This window comes from Marmota marmota, unplaced genomic scaffold (genome assembly GCF_001458135.2).
Source record: "Marmota marmota marmota unplaced genomic scaffold, marMar, whole genome shotgun sequence".
Lineage (NCBI taxonomy): Eukaryota > Metazoa > Chordata > Mammalia > Rodentia > Sciuridae > Marmota > Marmota marmota.
Genome location: NW_026000142.1, coordinates 24256313 through 24280618, shown reverse-complemented (window position 1 = coordinate 24280618; position 24306 = coordinate 24256313). Strand labels below are relative to the sequence as shown.

The following is a 24306-nucleotide window of genomic DNA, read 5'->3' as shown; positions in this document are numbered from 1 at the left end:
AAAGAAGTCCACAGGTTAATTCTGATTCTCTCCCTCCCTCCTCCACTGAATGATAAAAAAGATCATGCGCCTAAACCCTGATAAAAGATACAGAGACAGATGTGAAGAAACATAAAAATTAGAAGCAAGAAGCATACAAAAAATAATCCACGGCAGGCACTATTTCTCAGAATGCATCTTTCCCTGAACTGTCCTCTGACATTTCTAAATGTGGCTTCCTGTGCATCATGATCATCTGGGGTGAGACTGAGCAATCTCTTTGCCTGAGGCAATTATTATCCCCAAAGCTTGGTAAATGAAGCTACAGCCCCTCATTGGAATGCTCTGTTCCTTGTGAGCACCACACTTGGTGGGCACACTGTTCTGGAGACTGATGACGTCAGAAACCTTGAGCAAACAGGTCATCTGATTGAAAGGCACATCGCTGCAGTTATTTTCAGTAAACTACTCCTTTAAAAATATTTTCAACCTTTTGCATCTTATGTTTTAGATACAACTCTTGTAAGTAGCAAATAGATTTAAAATTTTTATCTTTCAACCGGCTTTATGTGTGTAGGGATATATAGGAACGTGTCATTCTCAGTGTGCATATACAATTTGTTTAGTCTTCATTATTTGTCTCCCGTTTTTCTCATTTGTTTCTTTGAAAAAATGAGCATCTTACCTTTTCCCATTTGAAAGTAACATATTTTATTTCTCTCCTGTTAGCTCAATATACATATACAGATATTTACCACAGTATAAAATTGATATATAACTTTAATCTCTTCCCAATAGTTTAAATGCTTTAGGTTAATTTTTTGTAGCGTACTGGGGCTTGAACCCAAGGGTAACTTATGACAGAGCCACTCCCCATCCTTTTTCATTTTTTGAGACCAGGGCCTCACTAAGTTGCTGAGGCTGTCCTCAAACTTGTGATCCTCCTGCCCCAGCCTCATATATATGAACATACATATGTATGTGTATGTATGAATAAATAAATAAATAATATAAATAAATTTCAACAGCTCTGTGTTGGCAGGTCTCCTTTTTGGGACATTGCCTTGCCTTCTGGTTTCCATTGTTGTGGTTGAGAATTCAGTGATCTTCCTTAGAGTGTAATCTCTTTTTCTCTAGCATTTAGGGTCTTTGTGATTCCTGATTTACAGTTTCACTATTATGTACCTGGGTATATGGGTTTAATTTATTTGCTTCGGATTCATTGTGCTTGAACTTTCAGATTATTGCTTCTTATTATTCGGGTTAAATCCTGAGCCCTTATTTCTTGAAATACAGCCCCGGCCCCATTTTCTCTTCCTTTTTCAAAAGCTTTCCTGAGATTGATTTTAGGCCTTTTCACTTTCATGTTGCATAACTTCATTTTTTCCATTTGCTTTGTGCTGCATTCTGCACACTTCCTTCTGATCTGTCCCCTAAGTCATCGGTTCCCTCACTGATCATTAATGTCAGTCAGTGTGTTTTATTTCCACAGATTCTTTTTAAAAAAAATTTTTTTGTAGTTGTAGATGAACAGCATGCCTTTATTTTGTTTATTTTTATGTGGTGCTGAGGATCAAACCCAGCGCCTCACACATGCAAGGCAAGCGCTCTGCCACTGAGTTACAGCCCCAGCCCTCCACAAATTCTTAATAATCACTTTTTCAAATCTTGTCATTTAAAATATTTCCTATTCCTTGTACATGTTTTCAAGTTTTATTTGAATTTAAAGAATGTTATTTTGTAGCATTTCAATTTCAGTGTCTAAATCCTATGTGAATCTTTTTTCCCCCTACTCTCGCTAATGGTCTTATTTCCTTGTGTGTTTACTTACTTTGGGAGCTGTTCGTATTCCTTAGGAGATTATTTTGGGAATTCTGAGACTTATGATGAAAGTATCCTTTCAAGAGAGGGTTTGCTTTAACTTCTATCAGGCACACAGGGAACCCTGCTTGTTTTGTTCATCTAAGTGCATAGGTTAGGTTTTTGTAATATGCAGGCATATGAACTTGAACTGCAAGGACCAGCTTGTGGTGATAATTTGTTAGATTTTTCTTAACTAGCCAGTGCTAGAGCAATTTTTCTTAGGGTTCCCTAAGGAACTGGAGGTAGACTTACTACTGGTTTAAGGATACCCCTTAAAGGAGTGTCTTTCTGTTTAACATGTCTAGTCAGGCCCTAAAAACTGAAGCTCAGTCCCTAGGGTTCAATTCCCAGGACAAAAAAAAAAAAAGAAAAATTTAAAAATACTTTAAAAGTGTTTATCTTAAATCTCATTCATTTAATCAACAGACATTTGAATGTCTACTCTGTGCTGATGCAGGGGACACAGATGATTGTCCCATTTTAGGGACAGTCGTGGATTATAGCAGTGCTATTGTAGAATACACTCAATGCCTATGGCATAAACACGAGGTAAGGCAGTAATGGGGAGGAGACCAGAGCTGGTATTATGAGGGGAGTTATTATTTTTTAAGAATGCAAGAAACGGGAATATATTTATTGGCCAAAGAGGAAAGACTAGAAAGGGAGGGTTTGAAGATGAGTGTTCTTCCATGCTGAGAGATCTGGTAGAACTCTTCCAGCTGTTCAGGAAGACCTGATCAGAATTAAACTTGTAGTCAATTCACTAAAAGCTTGTAAACATAGTAGCTAATCCATGTCAATAAAAAACCACAAAACATTCCCCAATTTGTAATAATATTATAGAATTAAAAAAATCAGAAAAATTGTTTTTAATTAATTATTTTTTCTAAAGAATGACCGACTTTTCTCCGGATTGAACACAAATCAATATAAACCAACTTCAGGTGGGATCTGACCTCTGAGTTCATAGAGAAAAACCAAAGAGTAAGTTTGCACCCATCCTCTTCTTCCTTCTACAACAGAAGATGCACCTCCTCCATTTAAGGGCAGTCCCCTCTCTCCAGTGTTTTGGATCCTAGTTTTCTCCTCCCTCTGGAATCCAAACCATCATAGGTCCCCTTTTGTCTTACTCTCAACAACTCCCTCTTCCCTGGGCCCTTTTCCAAGATAAAAGCAGCATCTAGAGAGGGAGAGGGACACACTATTCTCCTTCTTCCTTTTATACCCGACTCACAGTTGTGTAAGGTAGCTTCTTTCTGACATTTGCCTTCTCTACTACCTAAATTGTCTCTAAGACACCAATTATTTCCAGGTGGCTAAATCCAGTAGCTGCTTTAAATTCTTCAGTCTATTTGATCTCTCAGTAGTCATCAACGCCTGAGCTGAAAAACTCTTCCTGTGGCATTTGTGACTTTACTCCTAGTTTTCCTTTCACCTCATTAGCTATTGCTCATCAGTCTCCATTTTCTGCTCATGCTCTGTCACTGAATCTTCAAGAGTTACTCATGGTTTGGTCTTTTTTTTTTTTAAATTGTAAATTGGCAGGTTTTTTCTGCACCAGAGAGTAAATTATTTTAGACTTTGCAGGACGTATTTTGTTTTGCAGCTACTCAACTCTGTCAGTGTAGCATGAAAGCAGCCAATGACCGAAACAAAATGAATGGCTTCTGGCTATGTTCCAATAAAAACATTTACAAAAATAGACAGTGGACTGGATTTAGCCTGTGGTCTGGCAACTCCTGCTCTACACTCTCCCCAGGAAGTCTCCTTTACTGTGCTTCTAATGAGCACCTATGCAAAGACATACCTCGAGATCTTTCAGGCCCCAATCCTTTATCTCCAATCACCTACTTACTATCTAGACTTAAAATGTTTTCCAGGTATCCCAAACCTTAATAGAGGAATTGTGCTCTTGTCTCTTAAATGTGGTATTCTCCCCCAGTGTGTTCTCCTAGTAAAAGGCACCGCTATCCCTACACCTGCGTAAGGCAGAAAACAGCAATCACCCTTGACACTTCCTCCTTTTTCTTGAACTGGGGAAAAGCTAAAAAAGTCTGTAAATGGCATTACTTGAAGCACACAGTCAAATTTAACATTTCACTAATAGAGCTAAACTTTATTTCCATGTTATTACATGTTTATCTTTGATGTTGAATACATATTAGAATTGATTTAACATACAACTTGGGAGAAAATTTGACATTCTCCTCTGAATGGATTAAAAAGGAATGTAAAACTACAAAATACTTGTTTAAGTGTGAGTTCTAAATTATGGTAAACAGAACAATAAATACTTGCTAGTTTTCTCTTTCTAGTTTTCCAAGATGGATTTCATTATAAAAAATTTTCATAACAATTTATTTCAAGAAAGGAAATAAGGGACAATCATAAAAACCATTTTAAGTATAGGGTACAAATAAATTAAAGAGTCTTAACACAGAACTTCTACCTTCTAATTAAAATTATGAAATTGAGGGGGATTTGTTAATATCATTAATGTCAGCTAATGACTTAAGCCCAGGTATGTAATTTGCTTTTGTAAGAAAGAGGCTGATTTAAGGGTGACACCAAGCACAGTTCTATTTGACATTCATGTTAACCATTTGGTACTCAGAATGGGCATGGCCAAATATTAAATGCTCAGTGACAGAAATTCAGAACCAATTGATTTCAAGTGGCTCAGATAGAAGAGAATTAATCATTCCACCTCCTGCTTTATGGTTACGTACAGACAGCTTTTAGCATTGAAAGTATCAAGACAAAGCTCCTCTAGATATTTTGAGCTACTGAAATTCAAAGAACAAAGAATACTGCCTGTAGCATAATTCCAATGTTCAACATGGACAAAATTATGGTGGTTACTGAAGTTGTTAGTGATTATAAATTCAGTTTCTTTTAATTCTCTATAAGCCCCTTAGGACATTTCTGAAGAAAGGTGTGTAGTGTCTCTAATACTATTAGTCTTAAGTACATTTTTAAAAAGTCATTAAAATTATTTTGTATCATGGGATTATAGAATGAAGACTCTTATTAAAGTGAATGATGCTTTTGTTTTCCCTTAGAATCAGCTGCAAAAAGCTATATTCTTTCTAATGTCACTTACAAAAGACACTGAATAAAATATAACTCACCTTTCATTAGATTGTTCTAGTGATAAAACATTTTCTCATCTAACTATTTAAGACAGATCATTTATGGCTTTTCAATTTTTAAAATTTCACACTTAATGTCATGTTGTTCAAGCTTTTCTACATCAGTCTTCTAGTATCAGAGTCTTAAATCAGAAAGGACAAAAGAGAGAAAAACTTATTATCAATTATTTAGCCTCTTTTCCTTGAAAATCAATATTTCTCTTAAAATGCAAGGCACCCTCCTTTTCTTAGGACATGGGCCAGAAAACTTTGTTAGTTTGTGTAAAGGGCCATATTACAAACATTTCAGGCTTTGTGAACCATTTGGTATCTATCACAACTACTCAGCTTCTGTGTTGTAGTGGGAAAGCTCTCCAATGATAGGGAATTCCAAAAAAGGGAGCAGTCTACTAAATTTGGCCCCTGGGACAGAGTTAGCAAATCCCTGCCTTAGAACAAACTTAAATATATGAGAGTCATTTCGAAGAAACTGGTCTCTAGTCAGATGCAATGACTAACTCAGAACTCAGTGGTTAATCACTCTGAAAATTTTCATGTTGACACTTTGAATTTAGCCAACTCTGCATTTACTAACACTCAGGTCATCTGCTTTTCATTGGGGATAATTTAGCTTCATTTAAGAGCTTGTTTGAGTATTAGTTACTGAGGATTTATTTTAAAATTAATAATGATGTCCATATAATTTAATATCCAATTTAAGTTTTTAAAACCTTAATAGACTAAAAAAGTTTAAAATAAGTATACTCACTATCCATTCCAGTGATTCATTTAAGACATACCAACTATAGAATATGAAAAATAAATTCAGAAGTGTAATTACTTTAAAATACACTACTTCCACTTCTGTCAATATTTTACATTTATGTATATATTCTATAGTGGAAGCAGAAATTCTCTCTAAAAACATTATCTCCTTAAAATCTTGAGATGCTTATTAGAGCCACAGGCAATATCTGACATACAAAATTGCAGTACAGGCCTTTCAAATTTGGCATTTCACTGGTACAATACAATGAATAGGTATATATCTGTACAGTGCCTAGACATTCTAGTAAAAGCCATTATTTTCTTTAATGTAGAATGATTAATTCATATTCTACAAGGGGCAGTGAGGTTAGTAATTCTATAGGGTATGTCCTGACATAATTTTCAAATTGTATAATAACACAAACAACTTTGTTAAGGCCATGTTTTATTTGCTGATTAATGGACAAAAGGCAATGTAATTTATTTTCAAGTATTTTCTTGAAAGTCTGTGCTCATAAAAATCATGAAAAGTTGGAAAGACTGTTAAATCACTGAAACTTTAAATATATCTTACACAATCTTGTTTGTACAAAAATACAAGTTAAATATAAACATAAAGCAATCATGATAATTTTATGCAAATCTGTTTTATGTGATCTTTAGTTATATATAAAAGTCTCGGTTCTGTTATTTGTGAAAAGATCAATATCAGATTGAGTTACTATCTATTGGCAAAGGGCCCTAAAAAGCTTACTTTAGCAGTAATCTTTTACATGGTTATGTGCATTTCCTAATTTGAGATCACCTAAACACTGGAAAAAGAAAAAAAAAAAAGAAGAAGAAGAAGAAGAAAAAAAGGGCAGTATGTCCATAAACCAACAAATAATTTGGCTATAATGTATCATAAAACACAAAGAAACCCCACACATCTGTACAATAAACATTATGTATTACATACATACAGGTGTATACATGCATGCACGCATGTATACACACACACACACACACACACACACACACACGCGCACGCGCACACGCACACACCCAATCGTAAAACAGCCTAATGAGGTGCGGCTTCCAGTTCAATATTCAGCTGTGCATTTTTTCTTACTTCATCAAATGAATAGCTTTTTGTCACCTTCCCGTTCTTGAATACAGTATGGAGAAGATCCTGCAGAAATTAAGTTTAATGATTTTATTAATGAGACCATATTGTAAAATACTTGAATCATGCTGTGATGAATTTATCTAGATACACAGAGATATTGATGGTGTTCAAATTACAATTTAAAGATTGCTACGATGTTACATTCTTAAGCCAGTTTTCTTAAAAGGAAAACCAAAAAAACCTGGTTCATCAATTTTTTTTTTCTTCTGGCACATGAGTCTGGCTGCCTAGAAGAACCATGACTGTCACTGATAATCATTACTGACAGTGTATAAAGAAAGCCTGATACTACCAAACCCTTCTCTTGTTCCTGCCCAACCAACAGACTCAAAACTAGCAATCCAGAAGTTTAATAAATTGATTAGTCACTGAATTCTGGCCTGAAAACAATAAAAATCAAACCCGAAGCAAAAACGACAAAAATCAGGTATATATATATATATATATATTATATATATATATATATATATATATATATATATATATGTTTTTATCTCATGTGTAGATGACTGAGTTTAAGACTCTTAGGTACTCTCAAGACACTGACAAATGCATTCACTGGACACAGACCCTGGTGAAAATGATGACTAAATTCATTCGGGTCTGATAAAGCCATTCCTGCCTAAGGAGTTCTCTCTCTCTCTAATCTGAATTTTCCCATCTAGCCTGAAGGTACAGGATATTATATGGTAACTTTCAAATTATACTGCTCTAGCTATAGCATTTTCTTTCATAAATTTAAATAGAACCTATCAGGGAATGCTGATTCCTATTCATTAAAAATGCATGGATGATTATAAATAGGTAAAAACTTCAGATGTTCTAGTGCCATCATTCATACACTCATGGTTTTACTTAGGCTAAGTTACAAGTGACTAGTTCATCTGGATAGACTAATTAAGCAAAATCTTGGTAGCTATAAAACCCAAAGAATTGACTATAGGCTATATATAAAGGAATCAAATTCTAAGTTTGATATACAAATCTGTATTTTTTTTCCTTAAAGTTATTTCATAGTTCTGGCTTAAAACCTATAAAAATATAATAAAAGAATCATGTGATAAGCAGCAAATTTGACACAATATAAAGAATCATAGCAGTAGTGCATTTATATTTAGTATCAACTATTCTGAGAATATGAATATTCACAAGTAGTTTCCTTCTAAAAATGAGGTTTTAAAAAATCTAGTGGCTTAAAACCCAGAACATTTATAACTTTGCAGTACACAAATATAAATGTACTTTTGTATGCTAAAAGCCATCAGATCAGATCATGTAGACTACTTTAGCACATTATAAAATTTTCCCATTTGGTGAACGGGAGTCAGAAAACTATCAGAAAACTTGGTTTAAGGAGTCACCATTTATTAGCTATGTAGTCTGAATCAACCTACTGCTTTCACATTTTACCCTACTAAGGTAACACAGCTTGCCTTTTTCAGCTCCTACAGTTGCTATGTGAGTCGAGTCAGACTAAAGAAAATCATCTGAGCTGGATACTATTAAGTTTAAAAAACAAAAATTACTTTAAAAAACATTTTAAAATTTGAATAGCCCCTCCATTATCTATTAAAATTACCAACACTTCACTATAATGCAAATAGCTTTGACAAGTCTAAGAATAGCATCCTTTTAAGTATTATTCAGAAATGATTCACTGTTGACAGTAGGATTAAGACCAAATAAACACAAGCTTGTTAAAGGTTATCAATCACTACCATGATGCTGGCCACTACGTGAAAAAACTCAATTACTTAAATGTCACAGACTGCTGTGAAAACAGTTTTAACAAAAATTAATCTTATTAATTTGGAGAGCCAATCAACTAATGTTAAAAAAAATCAGTACAGATACATACGTGACCATATTCCTCAAGATCTCCTTTTCCTTCCTCAAGTGTAACAAAATTCCCTGCTGGTGTCCTATGTAAAGATAATCGGCCCTTTTTGGACCTTTTGTTGGGATCAGCAACTGGGTCCTTGAAGACATTAATCTGCAGTACACATTAAGAAAACGAAGACTAATCAGAAATGTCTATCAAACTTTCACTTAAGACAGTGCTTGTTAGTGTGTTCTGAAGGATAGTCATCTGTTAGGAAAAAAGGTATGAAAAGAGTCCAAATCTAATATATCTTTTCTTACCACTAGAAAGAATAACAGTTAATATATCTTTGAGAATTCTTAACATGTGACCCTTATATTACAAATCATTTTTAAACTGATGCTAAATATAGCATACACATGCTATTGAAAAATATTCAACCATGTCACCCCCACCCCAAACACACACACACACACACACACACACACACACATTTATGTACTCTATTTGTAAGTTCTTTGGAGAATGATCTAGGATATTACCAAGGTAAAGGCTTTCCTACTTTATAACCTTCCCCTTGTTGCTTTTTGCGTTACCTGGTTAATGGCAAAAACAAAAATATTAGAACAGAGTGTTTGTTTTGTGATGAGAAAGACAGGAGGCAAAATATAATAGATGTAAACAGCAATGTCAGTAGAATGAGAAGCAACAGATAAGCCAACCCCAAAAACCCTGATGGAAAGGAGTACACAGGGAACCAACTCAGGTCTTCTTCAGAGTTTTTAGCTTTCCCAACCCATTGCTCCACAGACTCCCCAGCCCTCAAGAAGCTATGGAATACTAGGGAGATGATTGTTCAGTTGTTGGCTACCAAACATGATTATATCAAAACCAGAATCTCCTAAAAGGGTGCTGACAGTGATTACATACTTGCTTATCCTTAATATATTGTGGCCAGATTAGCTGACATTCCCAAATATAGTCAAATTCTTGATCCAAAAGTATATAGTAAAGCAGAGAGAAATGACTGATCTGCATTTTCTCTTAAACAATCTTACATGTTATTGTTCCTTCTTTTTCCAAGTCTCTTTTGTTCTCCTTTGTCATGTTATTACCTAACGTTAGTACCTGACAATATATTAAAAGTTCAGGAACATATATCCTTTTGGACTATTACATTCAAAAACTGTTCTCTGCCTAGCTACATTAAAAAGATGATAACAAAGGAATAAAAGTTGAAGAACATACCCCAAGGCCATTAGTTACAACATAGCTACACTTGAAGGAACAATTCAAGAGATCTCTTGTTAACTTCTGTAGCAAAGCTCCACCAGAACCAAAGGAAACATTTTCAATACTCCACTTTTTTTGTTTCATGCCTTCTACAATCTAGAAGATTAAAAACAAACAAATAAAAACCTAAGCAATTTAGAAGAGATTATTTCCAAAGAACAATGTTAATGAATGAAGCATCCTAGAACAGTTTTGAAAGTCAACAATTAGGTAAGAATAAGGTCTAGATAGTTATTTTCCACATCCTCTTTAAAGACTTGCCTGCCCCCCTCCCCCAAAGGCTGCCTAAGATGAATATGAGCTGATGGGGGGGGGGGAATGGGGATGGATTTCATTTACAGTTTGTGAATCTGTGTTGTTGCTGTCATTGTGGGGGTGAGAAAACTGGCTATAAATATCTTCAGTTAACCAAATGATCATCTCTCACCCACCTCAAGTTATTTGCCTAGATGCCAGCCACAAAAGCCCTGGTACCAAACATTTGTCTCAAATTACTGGACTCTGGGAATGACTCTAATCATCACAACACATTGTGTTACTGAATGTCAATAGCTACTGGTGGTAAAAGAGTACTCTCCTACACAAACAGTTGTGATATCAACAGAATAATTCACCCTGGCTGGAGCTCCAGTGTCATAAACAAAATTATGAACTGATGCTATAGGTATTAAGATACATTATTGGATCATTTTGGGGAGAATGATTATCTATTTAGCTAGAGAGACCTGCATGACATTCAGTTCTGGTGGTTAAAACAGTTCTTTTAAGGGACAAATAAATTTAAAATTGCATTAAAAATTTGTTTCTTGTTAATATCATCTCTTCTGAATAGGGTTTATTTACATAGCATCTGCCCTCTTTAACAAATCCCATCACTTTTATAATAGAAGGCAGCAAGTGAAATTTAGTAACCAAATGAAATTTAGTAACCATTCCTTTAATCTCATGAAAATAGCCAAAGTTGTAGTAAATTGAAGGGTTAGTTCTGTTTTATTTAAAAAGAACTTTCAAAAGTGATCAGAAAGCCAGAAGCAAGTTTAATAGCTTTATGTGGATTATTAAAACAAATCTACCACATTCCCCTGAATTATCAAGTCTGAAATTGACTTTGTTTGTTTTTGACTTTGCAAAGGTAAGACCAAAAATAACCCAAGCACACCTTTAACAAACCCACATTAAGAAATGAAACTTCATTTAAAAATTCCAACCCATCTAAATTCTCCTCTTTTTATGTACTAGAAGAATATAGTTTTCAATTAGAAGAATCAAGATGGAAATATACACAATTTAAAGTGATTCTTTAGGCTGTGCACAAATCCAATCTCGTTGTCTTTATTATTGTATACAAACCCAAAAAAGTACTTAAGCCCCTGAATTCATATTTATTTTTCACTGAGATGGCTATGAACAAAGAGAATTTTAGTATGGGAGAAATGCAAAGAGTAGAGCAGAAAGTGGGAGGAAAAGAAAAGGAAACAGGAGACAGATAAAGGGTAAAACGGTTTTAGTAAAATATGGAGAAAAAATAGTTTCAGATCTGTCCCCTGATTTTACATGTATTCCAGAAGCACAATGATGAGGAAATGACAAAAAATAGTATCATCTAATATCACTATATTTCAGGTCAAGTTTCTTCACCAAAAGTTATAAAAATTAAATGATTTGGTGCTAAAGTTAATTTTTCTGTTAATGTGAAATTATAACTGGGGAAAAATTACTATTTGAACAGATTTACACAAACAGGAAACCTGATCAGAAATGAATTGACAAGATACCACTCTTAAGGTACTAATCTTTTGTTGAATATATTTTCTTATTTCATATACAAGATATCTAAAGTCATTATGCCATTAGGATTTAATTATTTTTTTCTCATCATGACCATGCAGCTGAATCATGTGTTACAATGTGCAAGTGCTTTTGCAATATTTTATGTGTATATGTTTGAAATATATTATATATATATTTTTTATATAACTAAAAAATAATTTGTTCATAAGTTTACATAAAATCAATGTTTTCTATTAAGTCTCTGAACCAAAATTGTAAGGCTTGGAAATTACAATGAATATAGAGAAAAGAGTTCCAAAAGAAGAATAATAGGATAGCTAATGGGGAACAAAGAAAAAAATGTTGACCTATGCATAAAATAATAAGATATCATGAGCCTGGGAAGGAAAATGTTTAAAATATGTTAACTTCAGAAAAATATTCCTCTTGGCAACTTCAGAATTCAATACTATTTTAATATCATTAGTGAACCACTCCAATGGAGAGATTCAATGACACCAAGTCGAGAATGAATCCCTAACTGAAACCAACAGGGAAGATGAGTATTTAGTATTCTGGCCAATACAAAAGAGATTTTGCCTCTTTTCCTAAATAAGCAGATTCATTTTGGCACACAGTGGAACACAGGGGGCTGGATGACACAAGAGTAAATAGCAAAGTCTCAGAGTGAGGCAGACGGTCAAGAAGAGAAAGGAGTTGTTTCAAATAAAGCAGATTTTTCATTTGTCAAAATTCAGGTATCTAATTCAGCATATGTACAAAGCAAAACTGCTAGATGAATTCCTGCTTCTAAAAACAGGAAACACCTCCAATATGAAGAAATCAAGTATTATTTTTTAGGTTACGCCACAAGCCAAGTTTCTTTATTTTTCTTATATCCCATGAATACTTTTGTATTGACACAAATCTACTCAATTCTAACTGTTCAGTTTAAGGTTTCAACAATGTCAGAGTATCTCAGTATTCTTGTTCATCTAGTTAAAAAATAAGAAAGTTTTTAAGCTGATTCTCTAATTTGTTTAAAAAACAAGGGGGGAAAAGAAATGGGAAAGCCAAAAAGCTTTGATTTTTAGAGGGAAGTTCAAGGTATCCTGATTACAAAACCCAGCTTAAACAGATGACTATCAGAAGGATGAGGGGGAGGCGTAGGCAATGGGAAGAGCCCCTAGCTAACAGATTTTTGAAATGGGGTACAGAACATTGCCCATGTTCCTTCACTGGAAGGGGGAAAAAAGCATGTGTGAAGGTACTTGCTAGGGTGTCTCCAAGGCAGGTATGATTAATAGTACTTAACCGCCACTGGGACAAGTAACTGTCAGTTCAAATGAAGGAAGGGGACAACAGTAATTAAATGTGCTGGTGGAGATCTCTATATTCAAAGTTTTCCACTGCAGACTTTCTTGTACATCTCCATCTTTTCACATAAAAACTTCTAATGTCTTAACGCTCAATGTCTTAGGAAAGCTGAGGGAGTTCCTACCTTTTTTGAGCAATTTTGGGAGAGGTGGTGGAAGAAACTTCATTTCTGTTATTGTGAGGAAGATCAATTAGACTCCTCACTTTGGAACTCTTAATACACACCTCCACAGAAATACAGTTTGTTAAACATCACAGCTCTCATTTTTCAAATTAATCTTTGGAAAACTTTATAATTCACATTCTGACCCTATTCTATCCACACCAAACTCTTTTAAACAGAAAAATCCTCCAATAACTTATGCTACACATCGTATACCACCCAAGACTGGAAGAAATCAAAATGTCAGATTTATGGTAGTATACAGTCCACATTATGTTCTTAGTGAGAGCCTTAATTTTTATGGAGTACTAGGGTATTAGTTTAAATTATAGCTCCTAAGCTTATTTAATGAAACGAAGAGGCAAAAGTTAAGTAACACAATAGTTGGCTGCATTTAATAATAACAGTGATGATAATCAATCCTTAATTTAGAAGAGATGACAAACCATTTCGTAATTTCTGAAAAAAAGCACCTATTAATATCATTTAAGTTTTATATTGTTAAGGAAGGAGCAGCTCCCTTCTATGAAAACCAGACTTTATGAAAACAATCAAAAACTTTTGTTTTATACTACAAGGAATATTCCCGGACCGATAGTGATAAAGTCTTTTGAATCACTATCCAGGGTGGCCAATGAGGACTAGAAGAGTACGTACGCTTTGACTGGTATTTCTATATTTTAAGCTACTGTTACTCCTAAACTTTAGGAAATGCACAGAAAAGACATATACCACCAAAAACACTTAAATAAGACTTACAATTATATTTAAATTAACATGTTTATCAAACAAAGTTTAATTATAAGGATTTCCTTATTGGAACACCTACCTCTTGTAAAGTGTTAATATCTACTCCATCCCCTTGGATAACTCTAAGATAAGGTGGCAGCAACTTGTAGCCCTTTGAGTTCTCAGTAACAGGAAACTTCTTACCTAAAATATCCAAAACCTGTATGAAAAAACACATGCAACAAAAATAACTGAAACTGAAAAAAAGTATAAAAACTTTTCAAAGTTAAAATGATTTTACTTTGTTAGACAATCTTGAGAATATAAAAATTAATTCAACTTCTTAAAAAGTTTAAAGATTTATAAAATTTGATCCCAATTTCTTTTAATCACATTAGAAAGAGGTATGTTATTTCCATCATAAAGTGTTTAAAACAGTCTTTTTCCTTTATATCTTTTCAAATTACAAAGATTCAAGGAAGAAAATCCTTATTATTAGATTAAAACAAATATTTTAAAGAAGCATGTAAAGCATGATTCAACAAACTCATGATTATACATTTGATTCAGCCCTTGTCCTCCATACTATGCTAAGATGTTAGAAAGAATGAATATATACTCCCATTATTTGGCTAGGCAATGCAAGCACTTGGCTCTTTTCTGTGAATTTTTGAAATCATATACCAACGAGAGTAGAGACATATATATTATATTTTATTCTGCTTGTGTACAAGTTTTGTTTGGCTTAATTTTGTTTGATGTAACTCAAATATAAATCCATTTGAATTACAAAGTTCAAAGAAATTGTGATAGACAAAGTTGGAAATGAAGCATATAAATGCATAGTTTCTCTCAGGTTCTCCTTTCCTCTATTAAAGTCAAATCGCATAATATAGGCAAACCATCCTACTCATTCATTAACTATTCAAAGTTTTGTAGCAGTTGAAATACTTAAAAACAGATTAAAATTTCTTGGAAAACTTGGTCAGGGATAGAAAATACATACAAGGCAGCCCCTCCCATCCCTTCTTTTTCTTAAATGAACTGATTTAAATATCCTGATAATGAGAAAATTCCAAATAGATAACTTTGTGTGTGTGTGTGTGTGTGTCTCTCTCTCTCTCTCCCAGGGATCAAACTCAGGGGTACTCGATCACTGAGCCACATCCCCAGCCCTATTTTATATTTTATTTAGAAACAGGGTCTCACTGAGTTGCTTAGTGCCTTGCTTTCTGGATTTGAACTCGCGATCCTCCTGCCTCAGCCTCCTGAGCTGCTGGGATTAGAGGCACACATCACCTCGCCCAGCTCAATCTGTTCTTATAACTAGTTGTGTACATTTTTACTATGTAATAAAAAGGTCAAGCCCCATTTGGCTTGCTAAAACCAAATATTTCAGGCTAAGACAAGACTTTCAGAGTGGCTTATCATTTAATAGAAAAAGGCCTCCTTGTAGCTAAGTCCCCTCTTCACAAGGGGTAATTTATCATATGTTCATTAGCTGAGGAAGTGGGAAAGTAGGAAAGCTGCAGTCAAAAGACCTATAGTGGATCCTTGCTCCTTATTTTTCATGTTGTGTGACCTTGAGCAAGTCACTTTAACTCTAAGCCTCTGTTTCTTCTTTTATAACAGAGAAAATAATGTTTATTATAGGGCTTTTGATGAGATTAAATGACACATCTTAATGTAAGGCACCTATCTCCTACAATATTTTTCTAGTAGGAGGCATTTACTAATCCTGCTCTTATTAGTGCTTTTTGAAAGCAATCAAGTCCTAAACACTTGAAGAAAAAAAAAAGCAATATCGCTACATTATCAGCAGTATTGCAAAAGAATTACTACTGGAAAAGTAATTTTAAATCATATTTATTCCACATCACCCTGCACATATTTCTCACAACAACTTCAAAGGTAAAACAATGATTTGTGATAAAACAAAGAAACCATACACTTGGTGCCCAAAATACAGGATTACAATGGTAATGCCATTAACTGAATTTGAAGGTACACAGGAAAGAAATGATCAATTCAGCAGTAACTACTTGTTAGTATAAAAGTAACCCATAACTCTTGTATCCTTTCTCTGTTATTATTGTGTGACCTTGGGCAAATCTATTACTCTCTCTGGGCTGTAATTCTTAAAAAAAAAAAAAAAAAAAAAAAAGGAGACTGATCCATAAAGCTCTGAAATGATGTGTGTATAAATTAAAAGTAGTGTTGATGCAGTTGGTCTACAGGCATTTTAATGATCAAGTTACATATTAAAATTTACCTTTAATACAGTGTCAAGAGGATTTCCAGAATCAGGTCTGATTATTAGTGGTGCCTCTGTACTTCTTGATACTATTAAATGTCTTAGATCTTCACCCCATATTTTTTCACACGCATTATAAATGTCATAGCTATCGCTGACCACAGATACAGGCACTGATGAAAACTGTGTTACTATATGTTCAAAAGCATCTTTTTCATGGTCTTTCCCCCAAGCTGTTATGGTACTAGAAAACAAAATGAAAATACAGATTTACTTAGCAACACATTATCTACTCCTGAAGCACCATTAACCATATCTTATGTTTACTATCTACATCAACAACACCACAGAGAAGGTGAGGGATTTAATTTATGAATGCATGTCATAAGGTAAATGTAATATTTGGGACAGATTTTCTCTTGGCCAATTTGTTTTCAGCAATTTCAAGTAACCTTATTTGGTTTTAGTAGTTATTAAGTTACTGGCTCTTAAGTCATATTCAACCAAATTAAAAACTTTTTGTTGTTGTTGTTTTGGGGGGGGCTTGTTGGTATTCCTCAATCTATTCTTTAAAATCAATAAGCTAAAAAGTCCTTGCTAAATGTCCTCCATACTTTATGCCAAGATATTACAAAGAATGAATACATACTCCCATTATTTTGCTAGGCAATGCAAGCACTTGGCCCTCTTCCATGAAGTTTTGAAACTACCAATGATAGTAGGAACATTTTTTTTAACTTTTCAAAATCTTATATTTAGAGGCACTTATTCTGTAAGTTTCATACATACAGTCAACTAACTGTTGTATCTTCAAATGGGCAGTTAACAGGCAGTCATTTATTTCGCTTACAGATTATCTATTACTAATTAATACATGCCCAAGGAACAAGAATTTTAATGTTTATTTGGGGCAAAACATAATTAGGATGGGAAATAAAGTATGAGAGTTTCATACTATTGGGCAAGAATGACTAGCATGATTTTTTTTGCAATTTCCTCAATAATGGTTTTTATTGAATAGATTTAATAACTCATATATAATTATAAACATTTGATGCTTAATATATAATTTTAAGAATTCTTAAACTGAATTTAGTAATGAATTTGAAAATATTATTTCCAGTTTCTTATGTCAATTTTTTTTTTCCTTTCTAATTTTCTAGTCTTGGAGACTCTCCCTGTTCTCTCTCTTTTTTTTAATCTGTTCTCTTCTGTGAAATAATACAAAGTGTGAAAGCTTATTCATTATACAGCCCATATAAGTATAAATTTGCCTTAAAACTGTTTAAAGAGCTATACTAATTTAAATCTGCAATTGCCATTTTATATAATTCTTTTTCTAAAGGACTGGAAATTAGCATTTTTTTCACATACTGTTAGTAGTAAGCTGGGAGTAGCTGAGTGCAGGCCCATGTCAGGACTATAAAGACCTAGCTACCCAGAGACTAGTCTTGTCTGAAGTTAATTAAGGGCTCATTTATATAAAAATTATTTAATAGTGAACACTCTCAGAAACTACAGAGGCTGTCAGTTGCTATGATGTTAGCTGTCTACTTCACGCAAGCAACTGAAGGCTAAAGAGAAAAGTAAGATATTCAGAATGCTACTGTCCTCTTTCTGAGAGAATTCAGCTCACTAAACACCAACTCTAATGAATTTTTACAATGTAAGAATAAACCTGCAGTTAGAGGTCACTGCTTATTCAGATACTGTTCTCCAAAGTTATATCAATACAGTCATCTAACTCTGCTACTAATGTTGTGTACCATGTCTAACAAACAACTGACTTTTAGTCCTCATGTTACTTGCTTTCTCCATGGTACGTGAACATCCCAGAAGCACTCTTTCCCCTGACTTCAATAATATCTCTCACATTTAATCTTTTCCCATTTCTATGATTCCTTTTTAATTTCTCCCAGATATTGTGTTCCCCTTCCACTTGACCTGTCAAATGTTAGTACTTTCCAAGGTTCTGACTCGGGCGCTTGTGTTCCTCTGCAATATCTCCCTGTATCAAACTCTCAAAGGGTTAAAAAATAACCTAGTGTTGAGGGTTTCCAAAACTTGTACAGTAGTCCATGCTTTTGTCCTGGCTCCAGATCTACTTTGTTAGGTAGGAGGTTGAGTATCTTCATCTCATCACCCCAGATGTGTCTAATGGCTCCCTCTGCACAAATCCTTCATTATACCTCCTCTTCTAAAGTCAGTACTTCTCTGTGGAGATTGTAAATATTTGCTGTTTGTTTCATGAATTCTACCCATCCTATTACCCCAAATTTCATGCATCAAATTAAAATCAATCCTTTTTCCAAAGTTGACAGGGAAAAGTCATGTGACTGAATTATTTCTATGTCTGGATTCTCATACTCTCTAAGAAAATATATTATAATGATAATAGTAATGCTGAGTTCTCTTAAGGTTATTTTGATGTATTTACTTTTGATGAACTTCTGATGCTGGAGATACAATATCTTAGTTTCTCCTTTTGTTTGGTTGGATGAAGGTAACAAAGAACAGAGAGATAAATGACTTGCCCAAGGCCACCCACTGTCAGCTGTAAGGTCACTCAAGGTTTACCAACTTTCAGTCCAGTGCTCTTTTTACTGTACTATGTTGTTTAAAAGATATTTCTATTTAAGAATAGCTGAACTATTCCTACATATCAAGAAGTCAAATACAGTAAGCATTACAGGACCATAATATAGAACTGGATTTTCACTCTGTGTTCATTACAGTGTCCATTTCACGTTAACACAAATGCCCTAAAGTAGATATTATATTTATTTTCAGATCTATGGTATATTTATGATGTTATTACTATGAAAACAAAATCACCAGCGAAGAGTCTATTATATGATTACTACATTAAAATTTTAAAAGATGTATGCACATGTAAGTTCAAATAAAAATATTCTAACCTGCTGCGTGTGGTGGCATACGCCTGTAATCCCAGCAACTCTGAAGGCTGAGGCTGGAGGTTTGAGAGTTCAAAGCCAGCCTCAGCAACAGTGAGGCGCTAAGCAACTCAGTGAGACCTGGTCTCTAAATAAAATACAAAATAGAGCTGGGGATGTGGCTCAGTGGTTTGTTCCCCTGAGTTCAATCCCTGGTACCGCCTCCTACCAATACTCTTTAAACCTAAAACTATCTATTAACAACATCCTTAATTTCCAATTTATTAGTCTCTTGAAACATATATGAAAGTGTTCAACAAGCTTCTACTAATATAGCAATGTTCAAAAATGTTGGCTGAATCAACTCTCTACTAAACTTCAACTCATATCACCAAGTTTTAGCAATTTTATCTCTTGAGCACTGCTTATGTTTATCTACTTCTTTTCAGTCATTTAGCCACCTGGTTCTGGATCTCATCTCCTCAAGACTGTTTCCTATAAAGCCTAGCTTCTGGTTTTTCAAGTATATAGGAAATCCTGCTTTCAAAATAATTTCCTAAAGTATGTCTCTGATAACATTGTTTCTTTGCTCAAAAACTTCAGGGACTGTTCTCATTAAAAAAAGGCCTATTCAGTTCCTTAGCCCATTTATTGATTGTGTTGTTTGTGTTTTTTGGTGTTAAGTTTTTTGAGTTCTTTATGTATCCTAGAGATTAATGCTCTATCTGATGTGTGTGTGGCAAAAATTTGCTCCCAAAATATAGATTCTCTTTTCATCTCATTGTTTCTTTCTTTTGCTGAGAAGAAGCTTTTTAATTTGATACCATCCCATTTATTAATTCTTGATTTTATTTCTTGTGCTTTAGGAATCTTGTTAAGGAAGTAGGGGCGTAATCTGATATGATATAGATTTGGGCCTACTTTTTGCTCTATTAGGCGCAGGCTTTCTGGACTAATTCCTAGGTCCTTGATCCATTTTGAGTTGAGTTTTGTGCATGGTGAGAGATAGGGGTTTATTTTCATTTTGTTGTATATGGATTTCCAGTTCTCCCAGCACCATTTGTTGAAAAGCCTATCTGTTCTCTAACGTATGTTTTTGGCACTTTTGTCTAATATAAGATAACTGTATTTATGTGTGTTTGTCTCTGTATCTTCTATTCTGTACCATTGCTCTACATGTCTATTTTGGTGCCAATACCATGCCTTTTTTGTTACTATAGCTTTGTAGTATAGTTTAAGATCTGGTATTGTGATGTCTCTGGCTTTACTCTTCTTGCTAAGGATTGCTTTGACTATTCTGGGTCTCTTATTTTTCCAAATGAATTTCATGATTGCTTTTTCCATTTCTATAAAGAATGATGTTGGGATTTAATTAATAAATGGGAGGGACTCAAACTAAAAAGCTTCTTCTTAGCAAAAGAAACAATCAATGAGGTGAAGAGAGAGCCTACATTTTGGGAGCAAATTTTTGTTACATATAAGTCAGAGCATTAATCCCCAGGATATATAAAGAACTCAAAAAACTTAACACCAGGAAAAAAAAAAAAAAAAAAACAAAAAAACCCAATCAATAAATGGGCTAAGGAGCTAAATAGACATTTCTCAAAAGATATACATTAGATCAACAAATGTATGAAAAAATGTTCAACATCTCTAGTAATTAGAGAAATGCATCAAAATTACTTTTAAGATTTCATCTCATGCCAGTCAGAATGGCAGTTATCAAGAATACAGACAACAATAAATGTTGGCGAGAAATGTGGGGGAAAAGGCACACTCATACATTGCTGGTGGGACAGAAAATTGGTGCAACCAATCTGGAAAGCAGTATGGAGTTTCCTTAGAAAACTTGGAATGGAACCACCATTTGACCCAGCTACCTTACTCCTTGGTCTATACCCAAAGGACTTAAAATCATACTATAGTAACGCAGCCACATCAATGTTCATAGCAGCACAATTCACAATAGCTAAACTGTGGAAACAATCTAGATGCCCCTCAATAGATGAATGGATAAAGAAACTGTGGTATATACACACAATGGAATAATACTCAACAATAAAAAACAATAAAATCATGGCATTTGCAGGTAAATGGCTGGAGCTAGAGAATATCATGCTAATGAAGTAAGCCAATTCTCCCCCCGCTAAAAAAAGCCAAATATTCTCTCTAATAAGTGGATGCTGATCCATAATAGGGAAGGGGGAGGCATGGGAAAAATGGGGAACTGTGATTGGGCAAAGGGGAGAGGGTGGAGAGGGTACATGGGGGCAGGAAAGATGGTATAAGTTGATGGACATCATTACCCTAGGTACATGTATCACTGCATGTATGGTGTGATGTTATGTCATGTACAACCACTTAAATGAAAAGTTGTGCTGCTACTGTGTACAATAAATCAAAATGCATTTTGCTGTCATATATACCTAATTAAAATAAATAAATTAATTGTAAAAAGGCCTAATTAAGGATAAACTAGTATGATGTGCACACAGTTAACATTCAATGTCAAAATGAATTTGAAGGCTCTTATGAACTTTAACCTATTTTCAATCTACTCTATGTTCTCTGAAAAATCTGTTTCAGCCTTTACTTCCTGAACACATCTATGCTCTCCTCTCAAATTACTAGGTTTGACACATAGTAAACAATGTCTCCCTCAAATTTTATAATTCCTTCAAGAATCAAGATCTCACCTCTTGTTAAAAGCCATCTTGACCCTACCAGTGATCCTACCTCTCTTTGCCTTGCACTGCAATAGCACCTTAACTGTACCTCTTTAGTAGAACTATTTAACCAACACAGCAGACTTTTACTAGTGTACTCTATTTATCCTAAGGATACGGTCAGATTTTTTTTTCTTTCTATCTGTCGTAGCACTCAGCAGACTGCTCTGCACATGAAAGCTGACCAATTATGCATTAGATAATAAATAACTATTTAAAAAATAAAATAAAGCTCATTCTAAACTCACTGCTAGTTTTAGCACCCTGTAATTTTCAAGTACTAGTAGAACTTAATAAACATTTCCAAATTATTAAATAATTGTTATAAATATCCCTGAAATACATTTTAAGATCTTCATTTATTTTTAAAAAGTTAATTCTATGATTAGAGCAGCAGTAGCCCAGATTATAATTTCTTCCTGGTTTCACTAGAGATGGTTAGAGAGCAAAAAAGCGTAAAAAGGATTGAATACTCTTCCTTTCATCAAAAGGGCTTCCTTGCTCATCTACAGTTGAAGTTATTGAATCTGTATGGCAATTGCAAGGGCAAAGATAAGGTAAAAAAGAGTGATCAGGAATTTACAATTCTTGACTTCATTTAGTGAAGAAAATCTGTATATGGAAATATAGCAAATGAAAAATATCCCTTACATAAAACCTATGTGGCAATATAAGTATTGGAAAAAAGATCTTAAATTGTTTTACTAGGGTGGTTAAAAGTTCTGAATCTCCCTGATACTAATCTTTATAGAAAGTATAAACACTGAATTATTATTGCTTATATTCATGAAGGTTTACTATAATGCCATGTTCTTTAATTAAGCAGAATATCATTGAGTTACAAATACCAAACTAAAAAAAATTAGTTTTAGAAAACAAAAGTTTAATGGTAGGATGAAAACAAAATTTTACCTGTGTTCTGCAGCTGGAACAGAATAGCCTGGGACAGGATCTTTTGTTCCATAATATTTTTTAATTAGTGCAATTCCTGCTACTGTATCTGTTCCTTTGAAGTTAACTAAATGAGCAGAAGCTCCTATGCCAGCAGTCTGGAAAATCAATGATAAACCAAAAATTCAAAAAGAAAACCCATATTTAACATAGCCCATGTTTAGCATAGCTCCTAAGGGAATTACTGTCTTTAGCTATTTTAAACAGATAATACAAAGATTCTGTTTTTCCTAAACATTTAAGGATTCAACTTTTACCTTCTCAAAAAGACCTATTTATTAGTGCCCCACCTTCCCTTCCCATCATTCTTCCTTCCTCTATCCTGTCTTGTGCTTCTCTATACCATTATTTGACATGTGATGTATTTATCATATCTGTATGTCCATCCATCCCTCCATCAAATGTATCAAGGACTAGGACACTTGTTAGAAGACAAAATAGCGCATGTGTCTTGAACAGAGGGGAACACGTAGTGTTGACTGAATCTTTGGAATTTTAAAAGGTGGTCTATACTAATCCTACTAACATCCAGAAAAGTTTATAGTGGTACTCTACCAGACAATCTACATTTTATTAAATAAGATTTATTTCAGTTTCTTACCTCTTGGGAAGAGACTCCTCTGTAGCCAAAATCATGTAACTTGTATTCCAGACCATCTAAGTTACCAGAAGTTTCTAACAAATATTTGGCCAATATTTTCTTCTGCTCTCTAGAATTTGTGGCCACTGTGATTGGATACCAGGACTGCACAAGAATAGTCTGTTGGAACAAAAATTAACCATAAATATTTAGACATAAAAAATACAGGGTTCTTCCTGAGGAAAATCCTAGCTTTCTCTGGAGGAATGTTCTGGACTTCCACACTATCAGGAATATCAATTAAACATTTCAATTAAACAGTGGATGCCTACCATGTGCATTTCAGATATAATACAAAGCTCAGCTCTCAAATCAGAAGCAATGAAGATAAATGCACCAAGCCCTTAATAGTAGAGAACTTCAAGTTACCAAGTTTTTGTATCCAGAACTCCAAAGAAGCAAATATTTTGAAAGACCATGGTGAAGGACCAATTTTCAATCTGTTATGGACTGATAGTTTTATAAAGTACACTCATACCCAGATGCCAAGCAATGTCAAATTATTGTAAAGTTTCTATACATGCTTATTCTTTATTTCTGCATTTAATGTAGGCCTGCAACAAACAGGTCATGAACTAGTACTGGTTTACAGACTATAACTTGAATAGTATCAGTTTAAAGAAGTTACTCATTTATTCCTCTAGGTGGTACAGTATTTAAGTTTCTCTGGATGTAACATGACTTCTGGTAGTTCATGTACATGAGACACTGAGTTTAGCACTAGAAAATTCTATTTATTATGTTGTGTTTTATATATTCTTAAGCTTTTGTTAAAATT

General features: G+C 34.1%; 1 protein-coding gene across 1 annotated transcript in view; it reads right to left on the bottom strand.

Moving 5' to 3' along the window:
* Window positions 1-3930: 3930 nt before the first annotated feature.
* Window positions 3931-24306, bottom strand: part of Nampt (nicotinamide phosphoribosyltransferase) — a 45985-nt gene continuing 25609 nt past the window's right edge. Inside the window, exons 6-12 of the mRNA XM_048786120.1 lie at window positions 23490-23648; window positions 22850-22986; window positions 16336-16561; window positions 14164-14283; window positions 9980-10120; window positions 8768-8902; window positions 3931-6912 (exon numbers count right to left, since the gene is read on the bottom strand). Of these exons, the coding sequence (XP_048642077.1) occupies window positions 6802-6912; window positions 8768-8902; window positions 9980-10120; window positions 14164-14283; window positions 16336-16561; window positions 22850-22986; window positions 23490-23648 (1029 nt within the window). The 3' untranslated portion in view covers window positions 3931-6801. The remainder of the gene's footprint in view (window positions 6913-8767; window positions 8903-9979; window positions 10121-14163; window positions 14284-16335; window positions 16562-22849; window positions 22987-23489; window positions 23649-24306) is intronic.